Raw genomic sequence first — 12,096 nt, forward strand, 5'->3', positions numbered from 1 at the left:
CACTGAGACTGGTCTCTCCTTGACCACCACCATCAACACCCCGCCCCCGATTTAGCAAGGGGCTGAGGACAGGGGATTAAGAGGAAGCCTAAGGAGGTCCCAAGAAATGTGGTTTTATTCCGCAAACTGGGTGTTACAGTGCGGTTATCGAGAGGGACAAGGGATTTCCACAGAATAGCTACTCGGAATACATTTTATCTGCAAAATTAGAGTCTTAAAGAGCTGATCTCACCAAACGAAGCAGCTTTACAGGATTTTAACACTGACACAATCTGATGTACGTGTCACGGCTGACTCTCATTGGCTCTGCAAGATCGTTAACGTGGATAATTTGTGACATACATTTCTGTGTCACAAAATTTTCTTCAATGCACACTTAACCTTTACACTATGTATTTACATTTTTATTTTTCTTAGAACACTGCACATTTTGCATTTTATGCTTATTCTTGTTCTATTTAAGATAATATTTTTAAAAAATATTTTTCTATTTATGTTTTTCTGTACATTTTTAGTAGCTTAAATTTTGAAGACATTGAATGGGAACAATTGCCATGTAAGCAATATCCCCTCAGGATTAAATGAAGTCTACAATTCTACAACTACAATTCTACAATTTCATTTAGCAGACGCTTTTGTCCAAAGCGACGTACAACACAAGCAAGAATTCAGACATAAGGAAAAACCTGTAGTAAGTGCAAAAAGTGCAAAAAGTGCGATTGGTCAAAGGTGTTGACCAATCCCCCCCTTTTTTTTTAATCTTTGTCAGCACTAAATAAATGCTGGGTTTTGGACCACCTGACTTATTCTACCCCTAAGGTGAAGTCAGATTAAGTGCCAAGGTGTTCTCTAAACAATTGAGTCTTCAATTGTCTCTTAAAAGTAGAAAGGGACTCAGCAGAACGCACAAAGTTTGGTAGTTTGTTCCACCATTTGAGAACAACAGAGGAAAAGAGTCTGGCTAGAGATATCGAGCCGCGCTGGGCTGGAAGCACCAGGCGTCTCTCACATGCAGAGCGAAGTGGGCGTGAAGGGGAGTAGACCTGGATCAGGGAATCCAGGTAGGCTGGGGCCGTTCTTGTAAATGTTTTGAAGTATTTCTGATTTAGATTTTTTATGTGAATCACCTATTAGAATACAAGAGAATAGAATGCAGTTTTATTGTCATTTGCAGTACAGGTAAATTGAATTTTTTTGTAATTGGAATAAAGTAAAATAAGATAATGAATAAAAAATAAATACATATATACATTATAAAAATATGAAAGATTATGAAAAGAGCACTTTATATTAATATTTAAAAAAATACATACCCATGCAAAGTAATAAAAAATTAAAGCCTGTTAATTTGCCTTGGCTAAGACACTCTCTAAAATAGACTCTTAATCTCACTAAAAATTTTCCCGTATAATTAATGAAAATATATCCTTCTAAACAATTAACGTGTTTTATTAGTTTTACATCTATCTTATTGTCGTACTGAAATCAGAGATTTCGTATTTGATGAAGAGTATTGTTCCCCAGATTCTTACTATTCTTTACTATTTTTTAAATGATTTGAAAATGACCAAGTTCTTCATCTTAGTAAGAATGAAAGAAGCTGAGTTACGCTTTCGGTAACATATGGGAACAATCCCAAATCTGAGACTAGTTTCACTCAGCAACTTCTTTTTTTTTTCAAAGAGAGGGACTGTATGTAGAAAAATATACTGGTGTAATAACATATACAGCACCAAAAAGATGAAGGACCTACAAATGTATTTAGGATTACATCATAGTATATCCCGACAATTGGAAGTTTTTGCTTTATGATGTTTCTTGGAAAGCATCTCAATTAAATCATGCCCAAGTGAGGATTTTTCACAGTCCCCCTTTCTTGAACAGCAGCTCAAAGATCAGCCACTGAAGCATGGTGTATTTCTGTCCTCTCTTTATTATTTCCACTCAAGGACAAGAGGATTCACCCAAAACAAACGTAAAACAGCGCTGTGAAGGTACATATGCTATCATATTACTGCATGCTGTTAAATGAGCTGGTTGCAAATGACCACTGCTGAGTATGCATCAGTACTCGCAACAGAAAGGCTACATCCTCAGTAAGTGTTCAGTCAGTCACCAGAGAAAGATGTGAAAATCATCTATCTGATTCACACTGACCTTTTATGTTATCGCTGCTCAGTGCTCACTAACATCATCCCTGCCTCAAAATGATTTATTCTCGGTTCACAATGCAGCTGGAGGAAGATGCTGGCCGTGTATGAAAGGAAGGAGGCCTGTGATGCTTGTGGAGAAATTGCATCACGAGTGATGGGCCTTTACAGTGATACTGGGGGAGGGGCCCTGTAGTGCTGCCTTGACAAGGCAATGCAGAGGGAGCAGGATGGAGGGATGGATGGAGGAAGAAGAGGAGGAGAAGGAGGTGGAGGCATGGGGCCTGCACGAGCTCTCTCTGAGTCACACACAGACACATTCTTCATCTTTCCCACAGGGTTTTTTGACCCTCTCCAACCCCTCCCACTTTCTGGATCTGTGAGTTTGTACTTGCTTGGGAGCTAAGAAAGTGGAATAGGGGATTCTCGGCTCCATCCCCCACCCCACACACACCGAATGATGCACACTCAGCCTCAAATTCTCTCACTCTCACGCGTCACGTAGCTGCATATCACAGTTGACTGTAAGCCTCCCTCTGCTGCATGGTAGATTCCTGGTGCAAGGTGCAGAAATGTGTTTTACCATATGACAATATGGAGGTGTCACAATCTGGAGGGGTCACTCACATCAATTAAGGGGTTCCTACTGGAGCATAGCATTAATATTACATATAATACGTTTTATATGGTTATGCCCTTAGAATTGTAAAAAAAAATAAATATATATATATATATATATATATATATATATATATATATATATATATATATATATATATATATTTATTTTGTTTATTTTTTTGTTTTATAGCTATGATATCAAAAATACTATTTATTTTCTACCAGCACTGTCTCCACACCCTCCTGCTCATCCCCATCATTTCATCCTCCTGCTTCTGAAGGGTGAATGCGTAGATATCAAAGGGAAAGCCTGCAGCGGAGCGCACCAAAGTGATGCCTGATAGGGGTGACCTTAAAAAAACAATGAATAAAAAAACACAAATTTGAGCACTTTCTTTTTACGAGATAAGTATCTTATTATTTGAAAATAATACGTCTCATTTCTTTAATGCTTTGCGAGGCACAGTACTTCTTAAATGAACTTTGTTTTACTGACTTCCCCATACCCCGTCAGTGATAGGTTTTACCGTACGGCCAGTCAGGTGACATTTTCCGCTTCGCCATTTTGTGCTGCTGCGCCGGGTATTTATCACAAGAGTCGTGACTGTTCGTTTACATTGCTAGTTAGGTGGTCAGACGGTTCTTTGTATACTCGGTCTTGCGTTGGACGCCCGTGGCCTTCGATAGGTTTCGTCAAGTGCGATTTTTTTGACTCACCAGAAATAATTAATTTTGTATATTTAGTTTATTTTTATACGTTGTGTGAGAAAGAATGGCCGGAGCTCCCGAATACGCCCCGTTCTTCGCAGTGATGGGCGCCTCTTCGGCTATGGTGTTCAGCGGTAAATATCACACCTTTTCCTATTTAATCTTTTCTTAGCTACAAAATATTCGCATGTTCGCATTCACTGCTAACCCAAATGGCTGAGACGTCTACCATGGTGCTCGCCTTGTGGCTCACTTATGAAAGACGTCCGCTAGCCTTGCTAACGTCGCAATGCTAATCTTGTGCTGTCATTTCTTTAGATTTAGCTGAGGCAGGTAATGACTTTGGATTAATGGTAACATGTCAATATCTAGGTAGTGTTTGTTATTACAGTTATAACTTCTAGCATTTATGTGAAAGCGTCAACCAGCAAAAACTAGTGGGGTCTAGTTAGCAAGGTGATGACGACTACATAAGTTAGCTTTGACGTTAGCCTCTTTCGATTTCCCAGTGTGCTTTATCTGAAGCGAGAAAGACAGGGCGGAAATTGCTCCTAAATTATCAAAAAATGTGAATTTTCCTGTTAAAGCGATGCTTTTATTGGTAACAGTAGTCTTCAGTCTTACAGTATTATAATATACTTCGTTCACAACCGACACAGCTACTCGTTAGCTTGCTGCATTTAGCAGAAGTCAGCTAAGGTTAATTCCCACCTTTCCTACAGAATACCACACGACTGCACGAAAGGTTTAAGAGTGTTAAATAATAGGTGGTTAGTTGAATACTAAATTATGTAATCCCTGAAAGCGGAGAGCTTTAACCAGTGACATTAATGTAAATAATTAAATTGATGTCGTCCTACGCAAACTGTTTGCACCTGTCAAATCAGTGGTCTTAGGTTGAAAACCACACTTTGTTAAAACTTAAATGGCAACTGGAAAGCAGGAACAGCTGGTTAACTTCCTTATTCCTCAAAGGAATGACACAAGGTCACATGATTATCACATGATGAGACTTCTGACTTGGGATTGCCATCTGGTTACTGATCTGTTAATGTTAACTAAACTCTAAAGATAATGACTTTGTAATGCATTTCTCTTTTGAGAAGTAAATCTAGTATTTTTACTGAAGATATCGGCTCAGCTGTTGTGGTATTTGGATTCAATGAAGGAAGTGATACAGAAAGTGAACTTTGAAACGGGCTCGTTTCATAATTGCTGGTGCTCATTTAATGGATTTTTTTTCTAGTTTTCTTTTTTATAGCAAGAGGTGCGTCATATGCTAGTGGTATAGCCACATGTGACTAGAATGATTACTATAATAGATGCAGCTGCAATGTAAAATCAACAAAGTAGTAATTGAAAATCTACAGAAGGCTTAACCTGCTGTGGTTAGAGGCCTTCGGCAGAACTAGCTTGTTTACTGTAATGGGTGGCACCTAGTTTTTAATGACAGGCACTGCAAATCATTGGCTATGGTGTAAGATCTTAATCTATGTAGAGGTAGCTTTTCAGACATTTTCAAATCCCAGCTTTTCAGCTTGAGATTTCGACTACTTGATCAGATCTAGTAGTAAGTGCTGTTTTAAGGCAGCACAACAAGGTAATACAAATAGTGTTATGTCCCATGGTACAACTGCAGTTTTTTTACATTAGTTTTTATGTTGTTCAACCTACCTGGAAATGAGCAGTAGCAGGATGCCAAAGCTGGCCCTGCTGGTATGATAGATCAAGTTTAATGTGTAGTGATAGGAAAGGGCAGCGTGGTGGTGGTGGCCGCCTTTGAGGCTAGACGTAATACTAGTCTGTGGTGGTGGTGGAGTGACAGCTGGGGAATTAGCTAGTAGGGAGGGGATCATGCTGGTACAAAGACGGGATGGGGTAGTGGTGGGACAAACAGGGACACTTGACGATTCGGTCTTCAGCTTACTGTGTGTTGTGGAGTCTGTGACAAGAAATTGTAGCTTGTGCTTCTTTGATGTCATACTCTGCAGCGCACACAAGGTGGAAGACTGTGGCTGCACTTAAAGTTTTTAGTGATTGACAGTCAGTGTTTCATATTTTTGGGGTCTTGATCAAACTTCCAGGCTGTAGAATATTGAAAACGATGACCCATTACTGTCACAAGTTCATTACAATGAATGGATGGATTAAAAAAAAACTCGCTTATAATCATCAAGTGAAAAGTTTTCATTTACAGTAATAGACTATTTTCTAGAACAGGATGTAAGTTGCTGTGACTCCTGGTGTCAGGTGATGTTATGTTTTTTATTAGTCTGGTGATGGTTGAGAGGACAGCCTTTAGTGATTCCTGCCTCAAAGCAGGTGACACTCACAAGGTGTCATTATCCATGGGTGTAATACCACGACTCCAGTTGATGGCTTTGCTGTGGTAACTTTTCTTTGACTTCCCTCATGACAAAAGCAATTCAAATATAATGTAGATTTATGTCCCCAACAAGTTGATTTATCAATCGGGCCAATACAAGGTTAATACATCAGCTTAGTGAGCTGATCACAAGGTAAGCAGGGCTCCAGATTTGTTTTTTTCAATGGCAGCACCAGTGCAACCAACTTTCTTGTTTGATCACACTGGGATCTTTTTTATGATCATTGCAAAAGAAGACCGCATTTTTAAGCATAAATACCACAATACGCCAAAGTATGGTGGTTATCATAGTAGCTGCCTGCACCAGTTAGTCACACCAGTACAGCTTAGTGATCAATGGGATCACTTGAAATTTTAACTGGTTCACTCTCAAAAAATTGCAATTTTAACCTTTTTGGTCGCAGTCTGGAGCCCATTTAAGATACATGTTTGCTGCTTGAAACAGCATCTTTTGCTTTGCAGTAAAGCGCCTAATCCAATATCCCGTGCAGTGGCAGGCACCCATGTCCCTCATAGCATAGCCTGCAAACAATTTGTCATCAATTCTGTATTCATTTTTTGCTTAACCACTATTAAATAGTACATCTAGTTACTTGACCTTTAATTCACATTCACATTTCTTGCTCTCCTTTTTCAATGGAAAGGTGTAACTGGTGATGGCAGCATATGTACTCAAGACATATACCAGTTTCTAATGCAATAGATTGGTCCGCGAGTATCTTAATTTCTACAGTCAATCTCATATCTTGACATATTGCACAGCTACAGTTTTGTTAACCTGGCAAATAGTTTTACAGCTACTCGTAAATGACACTATCTGCCTGATATTGTCTTTGTTTCCAATGATATTTGTTCCTTATAACCAGCGTGTCCCCATTTACCCGTCATTCAGAGCAGACCAATCTGCTGTATGTTGTGTGGGCATTTTGCATGCAAGATCATCCCTGGCTAGAGGCACCTCCTGCTCTGACATCACAAGACATCACAAGGGCATCCCATATATGAAATATTCTGCAGGGAGGAAAAAAGAAAAGGGGCAAAGCTCTCTACCTAAGCTGTGGGGATTAGGATTAAAACCCAGAGGTTGTGCCACACCGCTGTAGAAACTGCCCTGCCACACATCAGACCTTTAATCATCAGGACAGAATGACAGTGAATAAGGATTCCAGTGTTTCTCTATCAAGCCTCACCTGTCACACCTCAGTGAGGCCGAGCTCTTCAACAAGGAAGGAGTCGAAGGGTAGCATTACTGATGGTGACTTATTACACTCACCGTCAATGGATGGCTGGGTGGTTAAAAGAAACAGATGCTCAGAGGGAGACTTCTGTGTTTCTGCATATTGTCTTAGTTGTTTTCTGTATCAAAATTACAATTTGTTTGGATGAAATATCTTAACTGGGTCTTCCATATTACTCAGTTTTTATAATGAACTGCTCCAGTAGGCATAGTTTGTGTTGGATTTAAATAATTTAGTTCACCAGCAAAAATACGAAAATCTTTCTTTGGTTTTTTGGGGCTTGCGAAAATAGTGTCCAGTTGCACTTAGACACATCTCCATAGATGGACAAGAGTGATTTAACCTTTACTGATAGCATCAGTCCGGTGATAAATCAGTATGAGCAGTTGGGAACGTGGCTGGCTGCCATGAGCACATTTGAAGATTGTCCTGCATCTTTTCTCCTGTCTGCAAGATCCACTTGCCAGAAAGCCTCACAGCAAGTCTTGGAGTTAACGGGTATCGTCCGTCTCCAGGCACACTGAACACAAGAAATGAGAAAACGCGGAGGTTTAGTACGGGGCACCTCAGGCTGTATGCATAAGGCTGCCATGAGACTTTTCAGGTTTAATCATCAGTATGTTGGCTATGAAGAGCCAAAAAAATGACACTGCCAAGCATTGCCTTGTTTACACACCAATAACACGACAAGGTCAGCTTAAGATCATAGGGATCCACATAAATAGAAGGATGCAGTTTTGCACTTTACTTGTTGATATTGTCTCACATGAATGTTTTAGTTTCAGTTGCACTGGATTTACTTACAATTAGGAGTCCATGATGACTATTGTTTATAAGTAACATAGTAACAGCTGCATATGAGGACAAAGGTAATATGTAGACTTAAAGTAGCATCTGTAAATCTGAAAGTAGATGTGCTAAATAACATGTCAATATGTTCAATATTACTGCATAGTTGAAGTGAGGAAAATGATGGCCCATGTATTAGCCACGTATGCAGCAATATATCGTGCATACATGATGATGTTTCATTTTGCTGTGTGAGTGTTCACATTAATGCACAAGTGCATAGACACACCTCTGATATGAGGAAGTGTTGTCAACAGCCTGTCTCTGATTTAGGACGTGCTGCCCTGCTCTGACGGGCTTTGTTGCATATTACAAATGACTCACTCATCTCACCTGCAAGTTGTTTGTTTCTTTGTTGTCTAGCAGAATTACAACCAGCTGTTAATGGACGCCTGCTGTTCTGTCGTCCTTTTTATATTATGGTTTCTAATTTTAGAACTGTAGAATTATTGATTTTCTCTTTCACTGTTGCTCCTGCCAACAGACTTGGCTGTGTGACGCAGGTGGCACTGTGCTTTCTCCTCAGTGTCACAGACCGATGGAGCTAAAGTTGCTGATGAAGCTCTTAGTTCTCCTCCTCTTCCCCCATTTCATTACAGTGATGCTAGACACAGACTAGTATGGGCTGGATATAGCACATCCCCGGTTCCCATCCTGCACTGGTACTGTCTCTGGAGACAATCTGGTATTCTGTTTCTTTCTTGACAGCAGTTCCTGTATACTAAAACCTAATGATTTTTTTTTTTTTCAATCAGAGAGTGATTTCCAATTCTGCAGCTGTCTGGCAGAGTTAACTGAATCAGTCTGAGATGAGAGGAAGCGTGTGAAAAAGCCGCTTTTGGGTTGCCTGGCTTCTGCATGAATAGAAAGCAGCGTGACCCATTATTTCCCTTTAAACACAATAAGAATTTCCCAGGTGAAGCCATATTGGATTTTCAAGGGGAATTGAAACTGTAACAGTTGTGTCGTATTGTTGCTCCATCTCTTATTTCACTTCTGCTTCATTATTCAGTTGTGCCCTCTGGTTTCCGTCATCAGTCTGCTAGCCTATTGTAACTTGCATTGCAGCATGTGCTGTCCAGTTTGCCGTCTTGTTTAGTTAACTAATTATCTTCTCTGTTTTTCCCTCCAGCCTTGGGAGCTGCCTATGGCACAGCTAAGAGCGGTACAGGTATTGCTGCCATGTCTGTGATGAGGCCGGAGCTCATCATGAAGTCAATCATCCCTGTCGTCATGGCGGGTATTATAGCCATCTACGGCCTGGTAGTAGCAGTGCTGATTGCTAACAACACCCCAGTAGACATCTCCCTGTACAAGTGAGTTCAAATGACCACAGTCATATTTTCACACATTTCCCCTTTGTTGGTTGACACATCTCGAAAGCAACTTTTATATTTTTGGGCAATAGTGAGAAAGAGAATGTCATTTAGTCTGTTCTAAACAGTGATTTGGTCTTGCCATGTGTCAGGCTTGTCATAAGCCATTTAAAAAAAGACAAAACAATTGCACAAATGTTCAGATGACTTTACTGTTTTAATTTCAACAAATCCCCTCCACTGACCAGTACCTTTCTTTTTTCTCTACTAAAATGTTTAGTTTCTGCACTCATGGTTCTCATGTAGCTCCACTGTAAGATGGGCACATTGATCATCAACTAATAAACTAATGACAGTCATACTGATAAAATAAAATTAAAAAAAAATGTAGTTTTCATACATTACACACCAGCTGCAATTCAGTCTTGCCTCATCACCTCAGACACTCAGGATGTGGTTCCTGTGTTGGCACTGATATGCAATGCAGTCAAATAAACTTACCATCACATTGTAGCAAGCGAATAAAGGAAGTTTCATATTGGTGCCATATGAAGTCGTTGATTATCGACAGAGACGTGCAATAACACCAGTCTCATTCCTTTAACATCTTACTTCCATTTAATTTAAGAATAGGAGCACATCTGGGTATCCCGATAGCCAAGGGATTATCGATGCATACACATAGGTGCAAAGCCAGTGAGTCCCCAGTTTGATTCTCGGCCAGCTGGACATCACTGCGCATCACTTCCCTGCTCCCTCCCATATTTGTTGTATATCTTCCTGCAATAATATAGGCAACAGAACTCCATAGAAAGAGCAGCATTGCTTGGATGAGATGTTCGGTTTCTCTCTAGCAGATGTCACACAGATTCAATTAAAAGCAAGCTGCAGACTCGTTACAGCTGGAGAGCTTTTCTACACAGCTCGTTACATTCATGCATCATAGTCTCCGATTGTAGATGCTCTGTCTTTCAAATATCGTCCCTGGTTTGAATTGTTAACTGTGACTACTTGATCAAGTGTTCATCAACATCTCCGTGTTTTGTGTAGGAGCTTCCTCCACCTGGGAGCAGGGCTGAGCGTGGGCCTCAGCGGGCTGGCAGCAGGCTTCGCAATCGGCATTGTCGGCGACGCAGGCGTGAGGGGGACAGCTCAACAGCCAAGGCTTTTCGTGGGCATGATCCTCATCTTGATTTTCGCTGAGGTCTTGGGTCTCTACGGGCTCATTGTTGCCCTCATCCTCTCCACGAAGGGTTAGGGTTAACACCCAAACATCTCCACTACAAGATCAGTCCTTTATGTTGCTGCTGGAGAAAAAGTGTAAAACGAAGGGGGAAAGAAAAAAAAAAAGAGAAAAATTTCTGCCACGCAAGATGAAAGAAGTGAAGGCGGGGAAAAAATGAATTAAAATGGCTCCATAAATATGGTCTTATCTCAACAATGTGTACAGTCGTCCCAGTTTGATAGTCAACTTGTAAATGCGCAATGTAGTGATTTGTCTGTCTTTTGTGTGCGTGTGTGTGTGTGTGTGTGCGCGCGCGCGTGTGTTTAAAAACAGTTGTATGATGAAGATTCCTTTTTTCCCTCCACTTATTCAGGCTTTGAGGCCAGCTGAGGCAGCTTGGTCTCTGGTCTTAGAGAGCTGACCAAAGGGCCGCACAGCTTTTTCTCCTCCCATATCGACTCGGGAGTTGACACAATTTCTGCATTAATCTTGAGGATCTATTTGTAAAGAGAAATGTATGGACTAAAGCTTTTTTCCAACTGATTTTATTTATAGGAAATTGTTCATTGAACTGTTTAATGCAGCAAAAGTCTCTAATTCCCCGGTTATATATAAATTATATATATATACAGACATATAAATATCTATATAGATAGATTTAATGCACTGTGGGTTAATTGTGATAAGTGGTTGGATTTCCTCTGGATGTAATTCTTGGTTTAATAAGACTGCCTTTAGTATGTTGCTGGTGGAGTGGGAGTTTTGTGTGTAGCTGTATTCTAATCATTACGCAAACATTCTCAAACTTCAGTGTTTTTCCTGTAGTACTGCTGTTTGCATTAAAGGTGTGTGCGCCCCGTGTTGGGTCTCACAAGTGTAATTTTCCACATTTCATCTCCTCTCCATCTTATTCCACCCCGTCCTCTTTCATCTGTGGCTGTACTTCATCTCTTCCACATTCCAGGCATTCAAATCCTGCATGGGTTTCAGTGTTTTGTTGCTGTTGGAATATGAACCTGAAGAGCAGGCTAGTTTCAGAAGATTTAATCCAGATCCAAAAACAGTTTTGTCACATATGCCCTCCAAAAAAAATTGACACTATGGAACATATTGTTTGTAGCATGCAGTAGGAATCCAGGGAGATTAGTATGCAAGTTTGGCCTAGTTTCATGGAAGGACTGGTCCAATTTGATCTGGAGTTTATTTTCTGAAAATGGAACTGCTGCTGACGCATTTTACTGAAGCGCCAATCTACAATCCTGTATTACCACTGGTATTGAAATTATCCTGATGTGTCGACGTGAATGCTTTCACAACTGAATTAAAGAAGATTCCAACTTAGATTTGACTGGCTTCTAAACACACCAGATGTAGCATTTTCAGTGCTGTGACATTTTAAATGTCATGCAGAGAGGAGAGCATGACGTACCATTTTATTACAAAATTACAAGGAAAGATTAGCAGAGTTGCTGTTTCACTGTATTCCTCTGTCCCTGTTCCATTCTGTGGTGAGCTGACAATCTTCACAAGAACTGCAACTGCAGCACTAAAAGACAACCGCACACACAGTCTATTGTGTTATGGGGAGCGACTCATTACAACA

The 12,096-nt window shown here is 40.3% G+C and overlaps 1 protein-coding gene across 1 annotated transcript; it reads left to right on the forward strand.

Annotated features, from left to right (window-relative positions):
• The first annotated feature begins 3,322 nt into the window (after positions 1-3,322).
• Positions 3,323-11,834, forward strand: atp6v0cb (ATPase H+ transporting V0 subunit cb). The gene is made up of 3 exons (XM_022220309.2): positions 3,323-3,613; positions 9,085-9,268; positions 10,319-11,834. The coding sequence occupies exons 1-3, from the start codon at positions 3,544-3,546 to the stop codon at positions 10,524-10,526; spliced, it is 462 nt and encodes a 153-aa protein (XP_022076001.1). The 5' UTR covers positions 3,323-3,543; the 3' UTR covers positions 10,527-11,834.
• The last annotated feature ends 262 nt before the right edge of the window (positions 11,835-12,096 follow it).

Source organism: Acanthochromis polyacanthus, chromosome 19, assembly GCF_021347895.1.
Source record: "Acanthochromis polyacanthus isolate Apoly-LR-REF ecotype Palm Island chromosome 19, KAUST_Apoly_ChrSc, whole genome shotgun sequence".
NCBI classification, from domain to species: Eukaryota; Metazoa; Chordata; class Actinopteri; family Pomacentridae; genus Acanthochromis; species Acanthochromis polyacanthus.